Source organism: Ascidiella aspersa, chromosome 2, assembly GCF_963924565.1.
Source record: "Ascidiella aspersa chromosome 2, kaAscAspe10.2, whole genome shotgun sequence".
NCBI lineage: Eukaryota > Metazoa > Chordata > Ascidiacea > Phlebobranchia > Ascidiidae > Ascidiella > Ascidiella aspersa.
Window position 1 is genome coordinate 4289956 of NC_139448.1, and position 24098 is coordinate 4314053.

General features: G+C 36.4%; 3 protein-coding genes across 3 annotated transcripts; all 3 read left to right on the plus strand.

The window, feature by feature from the left end:
- Window positions 1–827: 827 nt before the first annotated feature.
- LOC146163219 (acyl-CoA desaturase 1-like) lies at window positions 828–8521 on the plus strand. The gene is made up of 8 exons (XM_083381730.1): window positions 828–1002; window positions 1720–1791; window positions 2476–2618; window positions 3596–3726; window positions 3870–4075; window positions 4543–4586; window positions 6061–6243; window positions 7412–8521. The coding sequence occupies exons 1-8, from the start codon at window positions 983–985 to the stop codon at window positions 7597–7599; spliced, it is 987 nt and encodes a 328-aa protein (XP_083237856.1). The 5' UTR covers window positions 828–982; the 3' UTR covers window positions 7600–8521.
- A 406-nt stretch (window positions 8522–8927) lies between these two features.
- On the plus strand, window positions 8928–13176 carry LOC146163220 (acyl-CoA Delta(11) desaturase-like). Its single transcript, XM_083383001.1, has 9 exons — window positions 8928–8947; window positions 9101–9172; window positions 9709–9851; window positions 10296–10426; window positions 11089–11294; window positions 11754–11780; window positions 11907–11926; window positions 12399–12581; window positions 12989–13176. Exons 1-9 carry the CDS (start codon window positions 8928–8930, stop codon window positions 13174–13176), a joined length of 990 nt encoding a protein of 329 aa, XP_083239127.1.
- Window positions 13177–16226: 3050 nt separating this feature from the next.
- On the plus strand, window positions 16227–23990 carry LOC146163221 (acyl-CoA Delta(11) desaturase-like). Its single transcript, XM_083383006.1, has 8 exons — window positions 16227–16234; window positions 16972–17034; window positions 17398–17543; window positions 18624–18754; window positions 20867–21072; window positions 21449–21492; window positions 21871–22053; window positions 23803–23990. The coding sequence occupies exons 1-8, from the start codon at window positions 16227–16229 to the stop codon at window positions 23988–23990; spliced, it is 969 nt and encodes a 322-aa protein (XP_083239132.1).
- The last annotated feature ends 108 nt before the right edge of the window (window positions 23991–24098 follow it).

Here is a 24098-nt window from a genome sequence, read left to right on the forward strand (position 1 = left end):
ACAGTGAATGCTCGACTGTCATGACACACTGACCGTGACACGTCATACTGATAACTGTGTGGACTGTAGAGGCTAATAAACGCCTTTTGAGTTTTTTGGTGGTTTTAGTAAGACACAGTACGTTGTAAGATAAGTACGTTGTAACCAAATGATAAAGTCTGTACAAAAGTTTGTACAATTTAGCAAATAATTCAGTTAAAATGGATACAAATTGAGCATAATGGTTTGAGCTGTAGCAAAACGTAACAGTATTGCTAAAAGCACATACAGAAGTAGGCAACACCGTATAAATAAATGTTCAGCATATAAGTTATATTTTTAGGTTGATTTTAGTAAGGTCAGTTGAACAACATTTTTTATGTGGATGTGTGCAAGCTAAAAAAAAAACAAATAGCCACAAACTTATTTTCGTTTTACATGAAAAGTGTAAATATGGTTTGGCGGATTTCAGCAAACCAACCGTTTGTATATTTTTATTGTAACAGCATTTTGCAAGTAAAAGCCTCTGTTAAACCAAAACGGCCATTAAGAGTAGTCTGTTGTTTCTAGCGATTTCAAAAACAATGAATTTCACATCACGTTCAAGTTATTTAAAATTCAAATTAAGTTTTTCCAAGAATTTTTGGCGAACATATTAAACTAAAGGCTTTTAACATTGCTCACATGGACTCAGTAATCTTTATTGTTTTGCTGCACGATAATGAAATGGGGCGATAACATACGCTTCCGCCAAAACATAGGGTATCAATTTTTTAACACTAAGTAGGCTATCACACATCCTTGGTTGACCTAATTTGTCGTGATATGTCAAAACAATTATTTTCCTGTTTGCAATAATGCATCGTGTGAGAACTAATTTTAATAATTTGCCTCTTAAACTAAATTTGTAACGGCCGCTGTAGATACTTGTTTTATCTTATTAGAGTATTTACTTTTCCTTTCTAGGGGTGTGACGTTAATTTAAGTTTGCCGAAATCCAAGGATGGTTGACCTAAACAAAAGGTTAGTACTTTAAAACAAAAATAAACATGTAGTATTAGAACTTAATACATCTGTATGTAGAAAAAAACGATATTTGGTTCATTATAAAACCGAAACCAAAAAGTGGCTTATCATGCGCAATTTATGAACAAAAAACCCTTTTTTACATTTGGTACCTTGACACTAAAATGAATTGGTAAAATCTACAAGCATGAAACTTAGAAGCAAGAAATTTGGTGAAAAATAATGAAGATACTTTGATATTTGTTCATCATTAAACGTCAACTATTTGGAAGCAATAAATATACTTTGAATCAGGCCGCGGAGTCGGTTAAAAATAACCCGAGTCCGACCCCAATCAAATGTGCGATTTTGTCGAGTTCCTAGTCCGACTACGACTCTACAGCTTGTATTACATCCATTTACGTAACTAATTCAAAGTGGATGTTCAGCAAACCACTTATAGGGGTGTGATATATCTCATCCACCCACAATATGTGATATGAAATACCCCAGTATGCTATTCCACCTGTACGATGTACAGTTGGCGGCATTATTCGCTTTGAAATTAGGTACTGCGCATGCGCACGCCAGGACTCGAGTGGTCTTACGTAGTCTTACTCTAGTCCTGAGTCTCAAGCCCTACTCAGCAAAACAAACCGACTCCGTCGAGTCCCGAGTCCCGAGTCCAACTCGGACTCCGCAGCCGTGCTCTGAATATACAAATGTTTTTTTAAGGACGACTGCTGTCACGCAACCGCATTCTTGCGAAGAAGAAACATCGAAAACACTAGAAACAGAACTAACAAGGTCAGTGTGGTTATATTAAAAATCTTTTTTCCTGATTAGATAAAATAGTTTTAAAACCACTTTATACCCGGATCTTTTTTCCATTCGTGTTTACATTAATTTAGTTCAGAACAATACGTTCAACGTTGGTTTATTTAGTATAATACCAACAATATGAAACTAAACCAAAATGTAAACATTGCACATTAGTGTTGAATCTAGCCAAAAATCTTTAATAGTTAAACTTCAAGTGTATAAATTGTTGTTGTGTTGTTTATCGCAAGGCATTATTATTTTAAACTTTCGTTTGTTGTTACGCAAATTTTTATCAATGCATAAGTGTTTAAATAAGGTTGAAAAACACTGCCTTACTGCTTATATTTAAGCACGACATTTACCACTGCTTATATTTAAGCGCGAAAGCCAAAGAAATGGACTGATAAGGCAATCAATGTACCAGTTGTAACGTGATATCTTTGGTCATTAATACTTAGCTTAATAACCAATATAGACATGTACCTTATCCTAATGCATACACCAGGACTTTCCAAATATAAAATTTAAACCTAAGATATATGCATGATATTTGCGTCCATCAGGGCTTGTGATTTCTGCTTTTTATTACTAAGATGAGTTATTATTACGAGCAGGGCAAACGGCTTGAATCAAAACCCTTTAACTAATAATGTGCTTTTTTATTTTTAGACTGCGCCAAGTGACAGAAAAATACCCCTTATTTTACCGCGAAATAGTCTGGAAAAATGTTTTTATTATCACAAGTCTGCACATCATGGGCCTTTATGGACTTTCGGTGCTTAACAAGATTATGTGGAAGACATTGATATTTCGTAAGTGTTTACTACTAATTAAACCATTTCGTTAGCAAGTGGAAATTTAAATGTTTACAAAGGAGATGTAAAAGCTTGATAAACGTTACTGAGCATTAGTGTGACTTACTTCTGCTTTGCGCTTTAAAATTGCGTTTCTCTATTTATTTTAATTTTCATATTTCGCTCTTATAAAACAGTTTTTTTGGATACATTGTTTAAATTGTAAAATATCAGGAAGAACAATTTCACAATTGATATATTTTGAGGATAGGTATTTCGAAAAGTGATGTTTAAGTTTTTACGACCTACGTTATGCGAGACTTCTCACAAGAAGGCTTAAGTTACATAAGTTGGTAAATATTAATTTTTTCAACATTTGAGAAACAACTAAACGACATATTTTTTTCTGATAAATTTCATTATGTAAAGCATATCTGTCTCATAGATTTGTACCTTGGATTAATTAAGTAGGCCTACATTAACTTTCAAGTTTTCTAAAAACAATTATGAGGTGTTTGATTATTTCAAAAGGTAAAATGATCTCGCCGGTAAAATAGTTTTAAAACCACTTTTTACCCGGACTTTTATATTTTTCTCTTTCATGTTTACATTAATTTAGTTCAGAACAACGTTCAGCATTGGTTTAGCATAATACCAACAATATGCAACTAAACCGAAATGTAAACATTGCGCATAACGCGATGGCTCTGCTGCCAAATAACACCAGCAAACGAGACAACAACGTGAATTCGACAAAGGAAGTGGATAAATATAAACCAGATTAATAGTTCGTGGCTGATGTGAGAGAACTTCGGTTTTAGACAAGTTTTTTTTAAAGAGCAACGAAACACAAAACCGAGTGGTTTTATATTTTTACCCAGGGGACAAAAATTGCAAAGGTGTCTTTTTTTAGCTATAGGTAAAAAAAATTACCTTAAATCGGCTTATGAGCCTATATATACCACCCGAATATTTAAGCCTTGTTTTCCTCGCAGTAATCCTTATAAGCCTGGCGTCGGGTGCCGGGGTAACAGCTGGGGCCCATCGGCTCTGGACCCACCGTTCCTACAAGGCCAAGCTCCCGCTCCGAATCGCGCTGATGCTCTTCAACTGCCTCGCCTTTGTTGTAAGTCAAAACACGCATATATTGAATAAGCGTCAACATTAAACTCGTCTACTGTCGGTTAAGTCTCCTTCTTCATAAACGTGCACTTTTTCATCAAAAATAAAGAGCAAAGATTACAAAATCTTCGTTCTCATTGCTTCCAGACTCCGATAGTGAACTGGGTCCGCGACCACCGAACCCACCACAAGTACTCAGACACAGTGGCTGACCCACACAACATCAACCACGGCTTCTTTTATTCACACGTGGGATGGCTCTTCGTGAGAAAACACCCAGAGGTCACCGCCAAGGGCAAAAGGATTGACATGAGCGACATCTACAACGACCCAGTAGTCATGTTCCAGAAGAGGTCAGTCGTTATTACAAACAGCGTCTTCTTATGAACTGAAACACAAGTGGCAGTGTAGACAAACTATATATTGAAGTTAACTGAATCCATTACCATGAACCTTAAGGAGTGTTTTTACAGTTCTTATTCTTACTTGAACGGTTGTGCGAAAGTTTGTCAACTTTAAAATACAGTCTGCAATGCCAATTGTTTTTTTAGTCTTAATAAGCATTTATAAATGTCTTTATTTGTTTTTGGGGTGTTGAAATGACGGAATCAAGTATTGTACCTTTAAACAATAAAGGCTGTGCGATTGTGCGTAGTTTTCGAATTTTTTCTAGGCTGACATTTCAGTTTTTAAGTCAAGACTAAAATTAAGGCTGCTAAATATTACAGCAGCGTATTTGTACCAAATTTCTGCGCAATCTGATATATGTTTTAGCCGTATGATTAAGGAAATTAAAGTAATACTGGAGTTTTTATTGCAGGCATTACATCACGTTGGTGCTGATGATGTGGGGAATACAAACTGGTGGGTTACACTTTGTTTGTATCATCTAGAAAAGCTGTGGTAAACCAAATGTTGTTGGTTCAATTCCCCGTCTAACATCACTTTAATTTTACCTGATATCTCTTTGTTATTTAACCAGTTTCACATTATTGACGACAAAATATGTAACCTATTGTGCACTCTAAACGGCCGCCAACCTGCAGGCTAAGTCACACAAAGGGGGTTGTCACGTTGAAACGCGCACCTTGCCCTCACCTACAATGACGGCAGTCTCCAAATCCTGATGTAATGACGTCAAATTCACACAGTACACATGAGTAGCAGCGAAGCACGTAACACGGCAACCAAGTACTTCCAAGGGCGCTGGTCTAGAATCCTACCACATTTTCGCCCGGGGCTTATATTGCTAACATTATTTGGGTTAGGGTGAGAGTTAGCGTTTGGGTTTGGGTGGGTCACGGATTATAATTGTATTTATTCTTACATATTTATGTCTTCCTTGCAATTTCAACTTTAACAACTCGTTTCGTTAGTGTTAAAATAAATGTGGTAGGATTCTAGACCAGCGCCCTTTAAAGTAGCACGATAACAGAACGATAGGACTAAGCAGTAAGCACGGTTTCTAAACAAGAAAGTCAACTGCTAAACAATGAACATAAAAGTATTCACAGAGTTGTTAAAACTTACCAAATATTTTTGCGACGCAGGTCTATTCAAGTACACTTAGGTTTTCACAGTATGCTTATTTGTCCAAGTTTTGCTAAACATAAATTCCAACAATTAGTTACTTAGCAAGGTAGCCCACATCATAGCTTACTTCTCAAACTTATTTAGCAAATGAACGGCAAACATAGCAAATAGCAATTGAGAAAACAAAGAAAATTCCAAAACCATTGTTACGTTGGTTTATTGATACGTAGGCTTGTAAATTACAACTTTGGTAAACTTTTTTTTACTGCGGACCCCTAATTTTTTTTTTGCTTGCGTGGACCAAGGTAGGCATAAAAATTAAAAAAACGACGTCATAAATTGATGTTACAATACAAATACACTTCATGTATCTGCTGATTACGGTCTAAAAATGTGTAAGTGAAATGCAGTCTAAATAGGATTCAGTTCAAACCCGTTTTATTATTTTTAATTAAACTGTTTTCTTCGAAAAATTGATTGCTTCTTAAATATACACTTTATAGTTCAATTAAGCTTTCATGGACACCCTAGAGCTAGTTCACGGACCCCCAAGTTTAAGAGTCCTTGGCATAACGTGAACGTGGAGATGTAACACTATGTTATTACCAGCAAAATTTTAAGAGATTTTGAAACAAAAGAACAAATTTAATCACAAGAAAAAAACATATTCAAATAGAAAAAAGAACCACTTCAACATTGCACTAAAAACAACATTGCACTAAAAACCTATGGAAGCATCTATGCTCTAACATAAAAGACACAAACATAGCCTAACTGTCGCTTCCTTTAACCGCCTTGCTTGCAGCCATTCCACTTCTGTGGGGAGAAGATCTCGTCTATTCGTTTGCCATCAACTTCTTTCGCTTCTGTTATGTTGTCAACTGCATTTGGGCTGTGAACAGCGCTGCTCATCTCTGGGGAATGAAGGACTACGACAAGAACATTAAACCAGGAAACAACGTATGGGTGGTCGCTCCTGGCCTTTCAGGTTAGCTCAGTCGCCCATCCTTTTATTATTGTATATTCTGTTAATGTGCTCCGTTACGGATGCTCATCTAGTAAATACCAGTAAGATAAAATTGACTCAGGTCCAACTAAAAATACTAGAATCTGGGCGTAAAATTAAAAAACATCCTATAAATGCCTGGTGTTCCTTCAATACATTTTATACACGTTACTTTTAGTTCTGTTGATTGCGCTGTTAAGTTCATTCTGCTGGAACGAGCTGCATAGTCTTCCATACAGTAAACCTTAATTTTCCGAATAAAATAAGGGTGTAGACAACACGTACCGAAAACCCGATCTTTGGATGTCTTTAAGTCGGGTTAAAATCTTACTTTTTGTGCATTGAAGATGAGCCGTAGATAGCTAATCTCCTTGATAAAGCCGTGGCAATCTACTCGCGCTTATTAATTGACTGATAATGATAATTTTACTCAGCCGTGGACGAAAGTGCGAATTCGACGTTTTAACCCATTAATAACAACTGTAAAGGTAATGTCACATACAATAACTTATTTGTACATTAAATTTAGTTTACCCTCAATAAAACTTTATACCACACAAAAGGTCTACTTCGACATTTGAATTGAAACTGATTTTACGCCCAGCATTTACGAAATTCTTAAAAAACAAATCTTAAGTAATCACATATTTTTTGTTATGAACGTTTAACAGTTATAACAAAAGTCACTCCCTACTACTGGCACGCTTTAACAATATAAAACAAACTGTTGCTCTTGATATAAAACTATGTGGCTAATCAATCGTTTCTAAACACAAGAATAGGTCTTTATCATAGAAGAAGCGCCATACATAACATTACATTGTGGTTAAAATTATACTGCGACAATTATATTTTCAATATGTTTGGTTAAAACACAAGACTTTCGCATACTTAATTACACGGGGATGGCACAGTATAATAGTTAATCGTAAATAAAAGGCCACAGTTTCATGGCTTCTTACATTTTGTTACTACAATCACTTTTCACGGCCAGGGCAATACCACTAGGTCGAGTTGTATTTTAAGGGCGACATACATGACTGGTAATCATCCTATTTAACTTGAACAATGATGTCATTAGATATAACGATAGGAACTGAAGTAAACTTGGTGTTTATTAAAAGTTAATGCCACGGTTATTACGTCACAGGCGAGGGCTACCACAACTTCCACCACACGTTCCCGTACGATTATCAGATGAACGAGTTCTCAACAGGAATCAACTTTCCAGCTCACATCATAAAGTTTATGTCCTACATCGGACAGGCCTATGACCTCCGCCAGGCGTCGCCAGAGAGCATTCAGGCTCGCAAAGAGAAAACAGGAATTTACAGTTAAAGCCCAGTCGGATTTGGAAAGATTTTAGGAAATTGAAGACTTCTGTTATCATGCCCAAATTGAACCAATATATACGTTGCATCATGCGTATAAACTTCATAAAATAATCAGAAAAAATCCATATATTTTTCTTTTGGCTGGCTACCCTTTTATCAGACACACAATATTTTAACAATAAAGAGCGTGTTAAAATATAAAATAAATTTCTCTTTTTTCTCTTTTATATCATAAACTAACCTGTCACAAAAGCATCACCTCTCTTAATTCTGAAAATATTTTTTTTCCTGACGTAACGAAATTAACTTAGCTTTATGACTTCAAACGCTTCTTACTGGATTAAACCGAGCTCAATAATATAAGTTCGGAAATGATGACTTTACTTCCACATAAAATGACCAAAAAGTCATTAACTTCTACTAATGCATCTTCACCGATGATTTCATGACGTACAACGATGCATTTGTAGAATTGTGGCTTGTGGTCTACTATACCTGTTTCGCCTTATAGTGCTTTTCAGGAAGCTAAACCGTCCAGTTTGCCGTTTCTTTCAGTTGAAAACACATTATTCATGGGATTCCTGTTTATTGTTTTATATTGTTGGAGCACTGCAACAACATAATTGTTTCACTGAGTTAGCATACAAGAATTAACGTACCTTAACATCGTCTAAAATTTTCCTTTCATTAAATCAACCATCCAAGTCAATTAGCTTCGCTTGTTTGTGGTGTTTTTAAACCTCCATGATTATAAAACACTTGATGTATGTGTTAAATGTACCCCTTTCCATGATTGTAGTTTCCCTGTTGCAATAGACCAATTTACTGTGTATGTACAATATTTACGCACAGTCGAAATTTGTGCAGGACGGATTTTAAATTTCTTTTGTTGCTGCTAAGTGGAATGTAAATATTTTGTAAATTTCCAAGCCGAAATAAATATATCTATACGAATAGCCAACCGTTGTTTACTGTTAAGTTTTTAGGAAATTGAGCTTTTAAACGGCCAAAAAACATCTTTGTAGTTTAAGAAACAATCAAGTTGTATAGCATCAATGTTTGTCAAATTTGTTTAAAAAAATACCCGGTTTCACTTTTAAAGAATCGAGCATTCGTTATATCTAGTTTTGATAACCCAACGTTTTATTTCATAACAAGTATTTTCCTGTTTCGAAATGCATCGAACGAGAACGGAAACGTATAATATTACCAATATTACCCCGTAAAGCGCATATCAACCGCTCTAGATACTATAGTTTATCTATTCAGAGTGCGTTGTGTATTGTTTTATAAAGACGTTCCGCATTACTTGGAGTCTGACCGAATCCAAAGATGACTGAATTAAGCAAAAGGTTGGTACTTTGAACCAAAAATGTATGGGTAAAATCTACAAGCATAAAATAAAGAAACAAGTTACTTAGCTCATCATTAAACGTAAACCATTTAGTAGGAAATGTACCTTTTATAAACCAGTAGATCACTTTGAAAATACATATGTTTTTTAGGGAGACTGGTGTCACGAAAACGAATTTGTGCGAAGAAGAAACGTCGGAAACACTAGAAACAGAACTTACAAGGTCAGTGTGGTTATATTTAAAAGCTTTCTTTTTGATCAATTTTGAAATCTAGGTAAAATCTTTTGTTGTGTTGTTTATCTTAAAGCATTGTTACACGCTTTCATTTAAAACACCGCGAAATTATTTCAAAGCATAAGTATTCCGTGGCTAAAATAACGTTGAAAAGCAATGAGTTGCTGCATATATTTAATCAAAACGAAAGTCAATAGAATTGACTAAGTAGCCCTTTTAAAGGCAATCGATGTACCAGTAGTATTGTGTTATCGATGTTTCAGTACGATTAGTAATGTGTTATCTTTGGTCATTACTACTTAGCTAAATAACCAATATAAACATGAGCATATTGCATTGTTTGGTCAACTTGAAGACTTTTAAATATAGATTTTAAACATAATTTCAGATGTGTATGACATTTGCTTCCATTAGGACGTATGGTTTCTTTTTTATTACTTGAATGAGGTATTATTACGAACAGGGCAGATGCATTGCACTTAAGTTTAAAACATTTAACTAATAATGTGTGTTTTTATTTTTAGACTGCGCCAGGTGACAGAAAAATATCCCTTATTTTACCGCGAAATAGTCTGGAAAAATGTTTTTATTATCACAAGTCTACACATCATGGGCCTTTATGGACTTTTGGTGCTTAACAAGATTATGTGGAAGACAGCGATACTTCGTAAGTGTTTACTACTAATTAAACCATTTCGTTAGAAAGTGTAAAACTAAAAATGTTTACAAAGGAGATTTAAAAGCTTGATAAACTTTAAGGAACAAGGCGACATTAGTGTGCCTTACTTCTGCTTGATACTTTAAAAAAGACTTGCACAATTATATTAACTTTTCCATCATATCACATGGCATTTAATCAACCATGATTTTCTTAAGGCTTGGCTTTCGTGGCCACTGAGAAATGTAAAGGGTTCCTAACTATTCAAAATGATTGCGATTTGCAAAACATTAGATAGTGACGGAATTATTTACATTTTAAAAGAAGCTTGGCAAAATTTCGAGAGGCCATTTCGGCTTCGTAAAAAATACCTAACAAAAGCTGAGCCAAGAAATAAGCACCGAAATAATCCAGCAGCTGCCAAAAGATTTAAGCCTTGTTTTTTCCTCGCAGTAATCCTTTTTAGCCATGCGTCGGGTGCTGGGATAACAGCTGGGGCCCATCGGCTCTGGACCCACCGTTCCTACAAGGCCAAGCTCCCGCTACGAATCGCGCTGATGCTCTTCAACTGTCTCGCCTTCGTTGTGAGTCATCATCGCGTCAACCAGTTTGCAGTTGTTTCTAGACTCGCTCCTCTCTGAGCCTGTGTAGCCTAGTTGGTAAAGCGACGGTCTGGTCGTGAGAACCTCACTGCAGGCTAGTTTTGTTTTCTAGCACGCCTTGCTTGCGTCATTATTGATCGACAGATTGGCTTTCGATTTACTATGTTACGCATAATCCGTATTGTTTGACCAAATGGTAGCTTCAGAAGAACTATGATCGCAGTTGTTGAACACATATGTGTAGGTATCCTCCATTGACATCTAAACGGGTTCTGATAAACTCGGATCGGGGTTGATACATCATGACAAGTTATCGGATTAATACTCATCAGATTAAAATTCATATTATTTACTCATATTGGACATCCCTGATCACCTCATTGTGTTGAGTGACGTCATTGCGATTGTTTTTTTTTCTGTCGATTCTGAGGACCTTTTGCTGTAACGTTACCTGTAACATCATGTAACTTTAGTTGTGCTTGATGCGCTTTAAATAAAACTGCATGTTGACTGCTTTATTACCCCAAGCGTAGCGCTGCGTTAGGAAGGGAGCATAGAAAATGGCAACTAACAAACAAGCGTCAACAGGTACTTTTCGAGATGAAAAGTCGGTTAGCTATCCTTGACGATCTCATTGCTTCCAGACGCCGATAATGACCTGGGTACGCGACCACCGAACCCATCACAAGTACTCGGACACAGTGGCTGACCCACACAACGCCAGTCACGGTTTCTTCTATTCGCACGTGGGATGGCTCTTCGTTAGAAAACACCCAGAGGTCACCGCCAAGGGCAAGAGGATTGACATAAGCGACATGTACAACGATCCGGTGGTCATGTTTCAGAAGAGGTCCGTTGTTTCATACTGGGTCTTTTTATAAGGAACTGAAAAACAACCCTAGACAAATGTATTTTAAAGTTGAAATAATCTGTGGGCTTGAGCGTCTTGGCTGGTTATCACACTTCTTAGTCGTAGTCGCACAACCCTGCAAAAGCTTGTCAATCGTAAAGTACAATTTACAGTGCTAAATGTTTTTTAAGTCTTAACAAGTAATCATAAATATATTTTATTTGTGTTTCGTTGTGTTCAAATAACGGACTGTATTGTACCTCGAAACGATATTGCGAGTGTGCATATAAGAGAGTTCTCCAACTTTCTCTACGCTCTTATCTTAGTCTGTTAGAAAGACTAAAAAGTTAAGCTTCTAAAAATTACAAGTGTATTTTTGATACGTAATTCTTTGCCATCTGATCTTGTTTTAGCTGTATGATTAAAGAATTTACAGTAATGCTGGAGTTATGATTGCAGACATTACCTCAAGTTGGTTCTGATGATGTGGGGAATACAAGCCGGTGGGTTACACTTTGTTTTTATTATCTAGACATGCTGTGACATAATGTTATTTTTACCTGATATCTCTTTGTTATTTAACCAGTTTCACACCATTGACGACAATTAAAGTCAATTTATCGTTCCGGCAAGTTTTTACTCGTAAACTTCATGCTAGCTAAAACTCTGCTAACTAATATTAATACTCGATTGGTCTCTAGCGTTTAGGTCAATACTTATTAAACTGGGGTCTGTGGACTACTTTGTGGGCTAGTTGGGGTCCGTAAAAACGTACGTAAATTGAAATTTATAATTTAAAAAATGGAATGCCTTTTGAAACTAGGAGTTTAATGAAAAAAAACATTTTTAATGTAGCTAGACGTTATTTAAATTAACTTAATCTTTCAAAAGTTATAAAATGTAACCTGTTATTACCAGCAATTAAAAACATATGTAAAGACCCTTTGAAACTAAACAAAAGAAAAAAACATACCTGAATGAATTCAGAACCCTATGGAAGCATTTATAAGCACTAGCACGCAAACCGTACAGAAGCATTTGGGCTCTGGCAAAAAGAACACAAACATAACCTAGCTGTCGCTTTTTGAAACGCCTTGCTTGCAGCAATTCCACTTTTGTGGGGAGAAAATCTCATTTATTCGTTTGCCATGAACTTCTGTCGCTTCTGTTACGTGATACACTGCACTTGGGCTGTGAACAGCGCTGCTCATCTCTGGGGAATGAAGGACTACGACAAGAACATTAAACCTGCAAACAACGTGTGGGTCGTCGCTCCTGGCTGTACAGGTGCGCCTATCCAGTGTTGTAATGACCTAAGTTAAAAGTCATTTCAGAAAAATTACTTGACTTGATTCTTTTAGACAAATGACTTCGACTTAAGTCATTTAGTCAAATGGATTCGGTTAAAATTAGGAGTTTTGGATGTTTTCAAAAAAAGCCACAATGCCATGGCTTCTTACATTTTGTTTCACTGGCAAAATATCGCGTTTACTACAGGGTAATCACTTTTCATGGCCGGGACAACACCATTAGGTCAAGTTGTATTTTTAGGGCGACATATAATACTGGGAATCATCCAATTCCTAATAGTGATAGGAATGTTTTCCTGGCATTATAATTATTAGATAGAACGCAACGAACTTAAGTAAACTTGGTGTTTATTAAGAGTTAATGCCACTATTATTACGTCACAGGCGAAGGCTACCACAACTTCCACCACACGTTCCCGTACGATTATCAGATGAACGAGTTCTCAACAGGGCTCAACTTTGCAGCTCACATCATAAAGTTTATGTCCTACATTGGACAGGCCTACGACCTCCGTCAGGCGTCGCCAGAGAGCATTCAGGCTCGTAAAGAGAAAACAGGAATTTACAGTTAAAGACAAGGAGAAATTACATAAAAAATTTAGGTCCATTTGTCGTAATGCCTAAACGAAACGCTTTTGGAGAATGCGCCCAACATATGAACTGTTTCAAACTATTTCAAATTACAATAAGCTTTACTACTTTTATTTCTGTTTACGAGTACGTTGGATAGTTGCAACACTAATAGAGTTTGTAATTAATATTAAATACGTGTTGTTCAACTTATTCTAAACATATGCCGTAGTTTTGTTTTTGGTTGTTTTAAACTATTTACTTATCGGTGCCGCATATTGCATAGGTGTCCGATTCGTCATTTAACAGCTTTGCCGAAAATTAATACCTTATTTTTTATTATTTTTTATTTTTTTAAGAGCACTAATAACGATCATGCAAATCTTTTTAGTAAATCAACCTAAAGTTATTATACTGTATTATTATTACAATCGTTTTCGCGATAGTCAAGAAACAGTTTTAAACTCAATGCACTTATATATTTATATATACTACTTTACTGTTTTTTTGGATGTATTCGGATTTATTAAGTTATTCTTTCGATTCGTAAAACAGTTTTAGATTTTACATTGCATTTTCTTCTGTTGTACCAAATAAATATGTTGTACATTTCCACGCCCCCTAAACAAATCTGTCTGCTATCTAGCCAATGCAATCAATCGCTGTTAAATATCTTGATATATATAATAATTTTGCCGACAAAAGCCTTGTTCGTTGCACCTTGTCTTGCGTGGGGACTCGTGGTTTTGCCAAAGTTTGTCAATATAAAAATTCACTTTGCGTTGGAAATGTCACCCTTTGTCACCACGAGGGGGCAAGGGGGGGCACTTGTCCCCCCTGGAATTTCAAAATGCGATTATTTTAATTGTTTATAAGTGTAAAAACTAATAATTAAGTTTAATTGTAGAGAAAGGTTATGTTAAATATCCAACATATGACATATTATAAAAGGGAGCTTGACAAAGTTATATGGCAACTTTTGTATTTCTACTTTTGGGAAAAATACACTTTAAACGTGCAGGAAATGTTACCAATTTTCCTAAAGACGAATAGTATTTCTTTAAGTCAGTTATTGCCAACTTGTTTGGCTAAAGGCACCTTAACTGTCGATGATGAGTTGTAACTTTAAAATAAACTAATATTAAAGCAACAAACATCCACAATTCGCGCAACGTAGAAAATTCCATATCTCATTGCACTCTGGCCGTAAACAAGCATTTTATTTACCAAAACCGGAATGAAAACACACGCATCGAAAATAGTTTGCGCGAAAAAAGTAAGGTTCATCTAACTAAACTATAATTTTTACTAGCAGTTAAAACCATGGTTATTGTATACCAGCGACCAGTGGGGACAAGCTATTGCTATTTTACTAATTATATAGGTGCGGCTCTTACACCATATTGTATATTTGTATTACAGCTCTTTTTAAAACAAAACTTACCTTAGATAGTAGCATGGTTATGTGTTCCCAATTATTTAAAGATTCGAAATCACAAGTGAGAATGCCCGATATTATCGAATCGGAGCCGATAACTGATGCCAAGTGCTAGTACCGGTGACAATTCCATTTATTGCACATCTTTGAGCTTGAGCTTGGTGATGACGTCATTCATCATCGGATCAAGCTCAAAGATGTTTTTTGTTCAAAATATTGGGTATTGTTATACCAAACGTGCGTCGGACGTCCCTAACACAAGCCACAACTGACCGTTTTCACTAGGGGTGTTCGATGCTTTAGTCCGATACCGATAGCGATAATTTGGGCGATCCGATACTGCATGACGTCATTACTAATCTCATTAAAGATAAATATGTGGTATTGAAACACTCAAGGGCAATTGTTTTTCTGGATATTAAGCCAAAAATTGCTTTTGTCTTATAACAGTCAACCACAAAACTCTTATGTAAAATAAGAAGGCGATATTGATAAAGCATTGGTCTTAAAGTTACCCTAAAACACCGAGGTACTTCCTATCACGATTATCGAAACAACACTAAGGCTACCTATCAAGACATATAGGTCGCTCAGGGTTGGCTGCAAAATTCGCTGCATATCACAACAAACATTTTCCGGCCGAGTCATGAGCGAACGCATATTGCCCCGCTACTAAGGCACGCTTTAAAACAGCTTTGAGCTAACAAGATTTTACGAACCGTATTTACTTACTTTCAACGTTAGTAAGGGGCGGATCTTTTTGTAATCGTGTCGAACACAAAAATGGTGGACCTCAATAAAAGGCAAGTGGACATTTATCTAAAAAAAATAAACAGTTATATACTACATTATATGAGCGTGCATATCGAAATAGAAATAATTCGTAAATTTGATAGATAGGGATTAGTTGTTCAGAATGTATTTCCTAAATTTGATTTGAAATATAAGTTTAACATGGCTAAACTTACAAGTTAGGGTTATAAAATGTGGTATATAAGCTACAAATTTTAATCTTAGTTAGCCGTATTTAACTCAGTCTAAACAAGAAATTCAGGTGACACAGTTGACAAATTGTATTTCAATCTAAAATACTTTGAAGCATAAATGGATGGAGATTAAATTAAGCGTCGAATAAAGAAGTAGCTATAGCGTTTTGTGAATGTGCCTAATGTTAAAATAAACGAAGAATTATTTGAAACGTTTACCATTTTTTCCGATATTTATTCTACGTTAAATTAGATAAAAGTTTTGTCAACGGTGCCGCTGAATTTGTTTTCTTTCGTATTGTGCAACATGTTGGTGTAATTCAGTGGTCGGCAAAATTTTTGTCGCAGCCCAAAATGTTTTTTCAAGAGCTGTTGAAGGCACACTACGTATAACAAATGGCGTCAAAGTTACGTCATAAAAAACTACCCTGAATATATATTGCGTGCATTGCGAAAAAAATTTGGTCTCATTTAAAAAAAATTTACCTCTTTGTAGCGTTTATAAGTTACACGGCGCAATATGTCAAAGTATATATATCAAATATATGCATAGCGTCTTTTGGCCTAAACCAGGGTTGGCGAACCGTTTTAACGCGCCGGTCACAAACATGGCCTTAATCCTTACAAAATGCACAAGTGGGTCATATATTTAATTCTTTGCTAATTTTATGCGAAACTCTGCTGCGTCGTTTTAAATGTTAATTTTTGGGTTCGGTTGTTTAACGTTTTTGAATGATTTCCACATTCGGATTCCCACAAATGTTAAGAAACTAAATAGTTAACAAATACTGCAGCATTTTTTATGTGGTTACAGGAGTTCAGCAGAAAGTTGTTTAGCATGGTTTATTGATTTAACCAGGGTTTTTACAACTTTTATGCTTTTAGCTTTTCTGCATGCATTTTTGAAGTGCTGTTAATGTAGGCCTACTAGTCATCCTAAAACCCTTTTGCACGACCCCCAGATTTGCCAGCCCCGATTTAAATAGTATATAGTACTATCTAACGAACAACTATTTTTTTTTTTATATTTAACCTTTTATGAAAGCATTTCGGTATTTCTAGAGAGACAAGCAGGTCATTAAAATTCCGCGGTACAGTGGTTCGCCATCCCTGGCCTAAACAATTTAATAAAGTATAGTTTCGGGAGGTGTGACCCTATGATGTAACAATGAAAAACTTTTTGTCACACCTTCTTAAAACACAGTACAGTGAATGTACTGCTTTTACGCGGCCCGCCACTACATGACAAAACTGAAACAATAAATTAGCCTTCGGCCAACTAAAAATTGCTTAAAGGCCCACATTTGGGCCGCGGCCCACAGTTTGCCGACCACTGGTTTAACTAAACTTTTAATAGTTGTTTTGATTATCAGGGAAACTGCTGAGCCTTCGTGCGAAGAAGGTTCGACGAAATCGTTGGAAACCGAACTTACAAGGTACAAAGAAAATTTCTTGCGTTGAAAATTTATAGTAATCAATTAAATCTTTAAATAGGCTTTAAATAATAAGCATGGTACTTGACGTGAGGTTAGAGTCATATCTTTCATAAGCCAATGATCTGCCTTGGTTACTATTACCTCTCAGCTTAGATTACTCCAAATAACAATGACGTGAATATATATTTTTTTATTACTTTTCTATGTATGTATTTTGCCCTACTTATAGGAACTGGCGATGCCAGTGTAGGCAAAATATGTATTCCTTTAAGAAAATTGTCTGATCTTGGTTTCACTCGTTTTTCTATATAAAATACACACATTGAAAATAATTTTATTTATAAAATTGTAAATAATTTTTAGATTACGTCAAGTTACCGAGACGTACCCTCTCTTCTATCGCGAAATAGTCTGGAAAAACGTTGTCCTTCTTACAAGTCTACACATATTGGGCTTCTATGGACTCACGGTGCTGATGAACAAAGTCATGTGGAAGACAGTGTTTTTTGGTAAGCAGCCAATAGAGATTTATATCAAGTTGAAGTTCACTTTAATTTAATAATAGTAACAATCCACTTTAATTTAATAATAGTAACAAGGATGTTGAAAATGAATAAAGAGTTATTCGAAACGTCCAAAATGATACCTACTTCTGTATGGGCTTTGATATTCTTATTACGTCTTACTACAACCTCCAACCATTATGCTCCAAAGTAACAATCCATTTTTCGCAAAATTATGTTTTGGTTTTTGCTACAGTTGATTGTTCAAATATCGATGCTCACCAAATTACTCGAGAGAAAATAAATATAGTTATTATTTAAAAAGGACTCAAAAAAAGGCAACCGGTGACCCCAGAAAAGTTGCAGAAATACATCAAAAGGTAGAAGACTACTCCTAAAAAGAAACTTTCTTTCGTTTAGCGAGGGGTGTGTTAGTGTGTAAACAGCACGACAGCGCCGAGTAACATAAGACTAGGCTTCCGGGCGCTGCCAAGAAACTACCTCCGGTGCTTTATCTTGACTGAGCTTGACGTGACGTGTATAAAGTTATTGTACGCCCTTTTATAGATCTTTAATAGAATGTTTCCCAATGTTTTTTTATCAAGTTGTTTTGCTATATATAGGGGGCAAGAACGAAACGGAAAAATAGCCACAAAAGATCCTAAATCGCTCATTTTCCAAACACTGCCATTCTGGAGCATGAGGCTGTGTGGCATTTTAAAGGTATAACCGACTCCTGTTTGCACTGTTAGCTTGTTTAGTTTATTCCATCACATAAGATGGCAGAGTAGAGGGAAGGAAGGGGAGTAGAGATGGCTGTTGTGGCTGACCGAGAGGCATTTCGAAGAGAGCATATAAGCAGGCACAAGAAGAAGACGCATATAATAGAATACAATCTATTTCAGCAATCCACTCACAGGGGCATAATTAATTTGCCCACAATAGGCGGTTGGCAAATTTTCTACCGCATGCTATTTTACATCTACAATTTGCAAATGTCGGCCTCATTAGATCTCCAAAATATACCACGAATGGTTCTGCGGACTCCGCTCTAAGAAAGTTGTGAAATTAACCAATTGCTTGCAGTGTTTGTGATGATCCAGGCATCAGGGGCAGGAGTGACAGTTGGGTCTCATCGCCTGTGGTGCCACAGATCGTTCAAAGCAAGGCTTCCATTCAGGATCGTTCTTATGATGCTACAGAGCCAGGCCTATGTGGTGAGGCATCATTGTTAAAGTCAGCATTAGTAAGAATATCAAAGCCCATACAGAAGATAGGTAGCATTTTGACGGTTTCGATTATCTCACTCCGAAACGTTCAAAACGCCATCTAGCCTACGTCTGTATGGGCTTTTATATTTTTACTGCGTCTTACTACAACCTCCAGCTCCAACTATAATGCTCCATAGTCAGCATTGCGTGTGAAGTTCGTTTTTTCTTAACCTCCCACGACCCCACGTGCTATGCTGTTAGTTTTTTATCGTGACGTCACCCTAATTGTTACATTGTCAGCATTATGTCGTCTTTTCAAGAGTGAAGTCACCACAATTATGTAACCTTTTTGTTGCGTAATCTTGATTATAACAAAACTTGGTTGTAAAGCCACACTTATTATAACAAATCCACACGTATCTTTGTCATGCGTATTATTAATAGCATGTCAAGCTACCGAAGTCCAATTTCATTAGTAACTATTGGTGTGCAATTGGTAAACCGGCTTGATGTAAACCAGGGGTGACGAACACGTGGCCCGCGGCCCGCAAAGGAATTTTTAAGTGGCCCGCAAAGGAATTTTGTGTGGCCCGCGAAGCATTCGGGTGAGGACAAGGCAGTCTTAAAGTTTCTTTGACCCGCTTCTACTCTTTGCGATGCGATATCAAAAGCTGATAGCCGAATTAAATAACGCGTATATCAGCGGTTCTAAACCCGGGGGGCGCGCCTCCCTGGCCAAGCAATTCTGGGGGGGCGCGAGCTTTACTTAATTATTTAATTTTCTTCAGTGATTTTAATGATTTCGTTTAGGTTAGGCACCACTCCTACAGATGTACAAACTCTGTTTTTTTCCCAACTTTACCTTTGAAACTGCCCAAAATTGTCGCGCTACGCACGTAATTTCCATTATCTATTTTTTTTTCTTTTTAAGTACAAATTCTCTTGGAGTGCCATTGCATATTTTCTGTCTATACGTTATACATATATCATCGAATAAATAACGGCCCTATTTAATTTCAGTTTTGCTAACTAATAGATAAATGATAAAAGTTATCCTTTTCGAACTATTTTTGTTCCATATTTTATATATGATAACTGGCTAGTAACAGGGGGACTCTTTTTTGCGCAAATCTATAACGTTCTTTGTAATATTGCCGTTGTATTGTGTGTCGTCACATCTTTTAAAAAACATAACGTAATGTTTAATTTTTGCGCTTAACTTTTTTGCGCTCCGCATCACAGCCTTACAACTTGTGGAGTCAATTTCCTTACAACACGTTTTTTAAAATCAGCTCGATAAAAATCAATGTGTCGAGCACAGCAATTTGTTGTGTGCCTAATGCTAAAATCCTCCTATTTTGCAATTTAGCCAATTCAATGAAATCAAACCCCAATTTTTTCGCGCTTCGCGCGACCAGCAATACGCTTAACTATTTTCATATTGTCTCACTGATATTAATCATAAAATGCCGAATTGCTTTTCGTATGGGGAATAGATAAATTACAAAAGGGGGCGCGGCTAAAAAAAGGTTAAGAACCGCTGGCGTATATCATGCAGGGATCGTAGAAACTGTTCTGTAAATCCATACAGTAACCATCAATTCAGAATTCAACTGTTTATTCATTGTTGTGAAATAAAATATACTAAAAACGCTTACTCAGCGGTAACTGACAAAGTGGCCCGCGACAGCAAATAGGTTCGTCACCCCTGATATAAACCTTGGCAAAAAAACATATTGCACTTGCAGTTCAGATTGTATTCCAGTGCCAACCCCCCCCCCCCCCCAAAGACCTTTGGTGTGGAATGCAAAACCACACCAAATTTAAACTACGAAAGGGTCGTTTTGCGCTTATATATATCGTCCAATTTTGGCGTAGAATTTCATCCGAAAAAAATTTTAAAGCGAGCTTTTGGCGGACACAAATTATGGAATACAGTCAGGCTTGCGCTAATGCGGTTGCAGCAATTTTTCATTATAACACCACTGTATATATGGCCTTACCAACTTGTTATATTATTTGTGGCATTACTTAATTGTGGTCCTAATATTGATCGAGACATACCCCTAACCTTATACAGCAGAACATAATCTTATGATGACTTTGACCACCGTGCAGACGCCGATAGTGACCTGGGTCCGCGACCACCGAACTCACCACAAGTACTCAGACACAGTGGCTGACCCACACAACGCCAGTCACGGTTTCTTCTATTCGCACGTGGGATGGCTCTTCGTGAGAAAACACCCAGAGGTCACCGCCAAGGGCAAGATGATTGACTTAAGCGACATCTACAACGACCCGGTGGTCATGTTCCAGAAGAGGTCAGTCTTTGTGAAGCAAATGATTCAAAAGAACTCATGTGTGTAAAAATATTTTTTTTTTAAAAGAAAATAATCGAAACGTTTGAAAAACAAGGAATAACAGCAGAATAGTCCAGCAAAGCTAGCAGGCCTAATTAAGATCAGACACTAGGTGAATTCATTCGAATCAAGATATTTTGACGATGCCTTTGACGGAGAAATATATATATATATAACATCTATAAATAGAGTCTGGCCTGAATATTCTGCTGTTACTGATCAGAAATTGAAGTCGACATAGTTTGATGGCTGGGATATTATTGTGTATTTGTTAGCTTTAGGTGATTCACGCCACTATTAGTTCGTGACTTTGTTGACATTTATATTTTTACTGCAGACATTACCTCAAGTTGGTGGTCGTGATGTGGGCCCTACAAACAGGTGGGTTTCATTTTTAGAAACGAATTAGGCGCGCTATATGTTTTAAATTGTTAAGCTGTGCGAGGGTCTACTGGGGAGATATCGGGCAAAGTTTTCTGTGGTTAAATTAATAGGGAGCTACAAGTCCAGTGGAATTTAGTAACTTTTATTTTGGTTAAAAAAAAACAATTTAGCATTTTACAACCGTTCATGTTTGTTGCATTTTCAAAATTAATCAAACAAAACTATAGTCCAAAAAAACTAGTCATTGTCAATTCGCCTTTCTATTGTTAAGTGCTAGTCATTTTGTAAAACTTAGTAGCCTATTTGTAAAACAGTTCTTAATTCTTACACCTCATTTTGTGACACCTTTATCATGTTATAAAACCAAATCATCAGCAATTCCCCTTCTTTGGGGAGAAGACCTTTTCTATTCTTTCATCATCAACTTCTTCCGCTTCTGTTACGTGGTCCATTGCATTTGGGCTGTGAACAGCGCTGCTCATCTCTGGGGAATGAAGGATTACGACAAGAACATTAAACCAGCAAACAACGTATGGGTGGTCGCTCCTGGCCTCTCAGGTATGCCTGTCCAGTGTTGTAATGACTTTGATTTGGCTTTAGAGTACTGAGGTAATTGTTTTCAAAGAACTTGACTTGACTTTAGTCATTTCAGGAAATTTTTTTGACTTGAATCTTTTAGACAAATGACTTAACTTCGACGTAAGGTATGTGGAGGGTGTGGGTCGGATTAATGAGTCTTCATTTATATAATTGCCAAGATGAATCAACCACACTCCTACAAGATTTGAGATGGCCTGTCTTCGTGAGGCCATTCAGGTCCAATTCTTTCCTTTAGTTCAGATACATGAACAGTCAATTTTGCTGTCTGAGTAGAAGCTATAAAAGCCTCTATCTCTCTCCCTCTCTTTTTGGTTTATATTGATTGAACACGCTATTTATAGACGAGAATCAGTTAAGAAAATTTCTGCGATAAAGAAAGATTTACGTCATTAATTCTTATAATACTTAACAAAATATCACGTGATAACAAGGCGTGGTCTAAACCTTTTTCTCTCGACTCTTATAGACGGAAATAATATTTTTGTCCAAATATGGCTTGAACAAAAGCGCTTCGATCTACATTGCGACGTAACTGGCGTTCGATTCTAAAATAATGGATTGTTGACAATAAGGCGAATTTCAAAACAAAGCGCTCACATTAAACGGATATACGTAACATCACATTCAGCTCTGACGCATAAAAATTGGTGTCAACAATTTGAATTTTGCAAATTCGCTGCAAATATTATGTGGTTGCAAGAAATCTACGTAACGGAATTTTACCGAAAACTTTCCGCTTATCGTTTGCACATTGGCTGCAAGGAGTAACGTAAACATTAGAATATGGTTACAAAGAATTTAGGCCATAGATTTTTACTGAAAATTTTCCGTTACGACACATCGATTAAAAAACAAAAATTCTCTGTGTAAACACAATATGACAAAATGGCTTCTACAGGTATTTAGTCAAATTGATACGGTTGAAATTAAGTGTTTTCGTTTAACATTCTGTAAAAAAATTTTTTGGGGGGGGCCAAAAAGTTGGAATGTTTTGTTTAGCTTTAGCATTGTATCAACTGCCGTAACGTACACAAGTAACAATGCTAGCAAACCGTTTCGAGCAGCAACTGACTTGAGTGTTAACGCAATACTCAAAAAACAGTCAATGAGCAAAAACTGTCTGAAAGTAGTAAAACTACATTAATGTATAGTAAATGTTATATTAAGTACATCGTTTGTGACGTAACAATGCATGACAATTGAAGGTGTGGCATGCCTGTGATCAAATGTTGTGGTACTGCTCACAAATGCTACAAAACAAATTATTAAGAGCAAAATATTTATAAATTTTGGGGGGGGCCATGGCCCCTCAGCCCCCCCCTGGCTACGCCTATGGTTATTCGTCTAATTTTTGGCAAGTAGATAACTAGTAAAGATATTATTCATATTTTTTACCAATTTTAAAAAGTTTATCGTTTTATTTTGATATAAATGACTTGACTTGCTTTAATTATGAATGTGCCCTGCTACCTTATAGCTGAAATTTAAGGGTACAGTAGTATAATAATACTGTCAAGGCATTTTAATAAACTCTTTAGCGTGGTTGTTTAAGGTCAGGGACAAGAAATAATAAAAATACTGTTTGGATGAGTTATCAGTCATTCTTTAACCATACTTTTTTGTTGATAAAAAGCTTTGGTTTGAAATTACAGATTTTTGTTTTAGTTCAATTTAAAATCAAATAATTTACTTATTATTACGTCACAGGCGAGGGCTACCACAACTTCCACCACACGTTCCCGTACGATTATCAGATGAACGAGTTCTCAACAGGGCTCAACTTTGCAGCTCACATCATAAAGTTTATGTCCTACATTGGACAGGCCTACGACCTCCGTCAGGCGTCGCCAGAGAGCATTCAGGCTCGTAAAGAGAAAACAGGAATTTACAGTTAAAGACAAGGAGAAATTACATAAAAAATTTAGGCCCATTTGTCGTAATGCCTAAACGAAACGCTTTTGGAGAATGCGCCCAACATATGAACTGTTTCAAACTATTTCAAA

Bases quoted from the DNA above. Each gene is read 5' to 3' on its own strand.
- LOC146163221 (XM_083383006.1), top strand. The intron at 17,035-17,397 runs GTACAAAGAAAA...AATAATTTTTAG, and splicing joins TTGGAAACCGAACTTACAAG to ATTACGTCAAGTTACCGAGA. The intron at 21,073-21,448 runs GTCAGTCTTTGT...TTTTTACTGCAG, and splicing joins GTGGTCATGTTCCAGAAGAG to ACATTACCTCAAGTTGGTGG.
- LOC146163220 (XM_083383001.1), top strand. From the start codon at position 8,928: ATGACTGAATTAAGCAAAAG. The intron at 10,427-11,088 runs GTGAGTCATCAT...CATTGCTTCCAG, and splicing joins TCAACTGTCTCGCCTTCGTT to ACGCCGATAATGACCTGGGT. The intron at 11,781-11,906 runs GTGGGGAATACA...CGACAATTAAAG, and splicing joins CTCAAGTTGGTTCTGATGAT to TCAATTTATCGTTCCGGCAA.
- LOC146163219 (XM_083381730.1), top strand. From the start codon at position 983: ATGGTTGACCTAAACAAAAG. The intron at 1,792-2,475 runs GTCAGTGTGGTT...TTTTATTTTTAG, and splicing joins CTAGAAACAGAACTAACAAG to ACTGCGCCAAGTGACAGAAA. The intron at 4,076-4,542 runs GTCAGTCGTTAT...TTTTTATTGCAG, and splicing joins GTAGTCATGTTCCAGAAGAG to GCATTACATCACGTTGGTGC.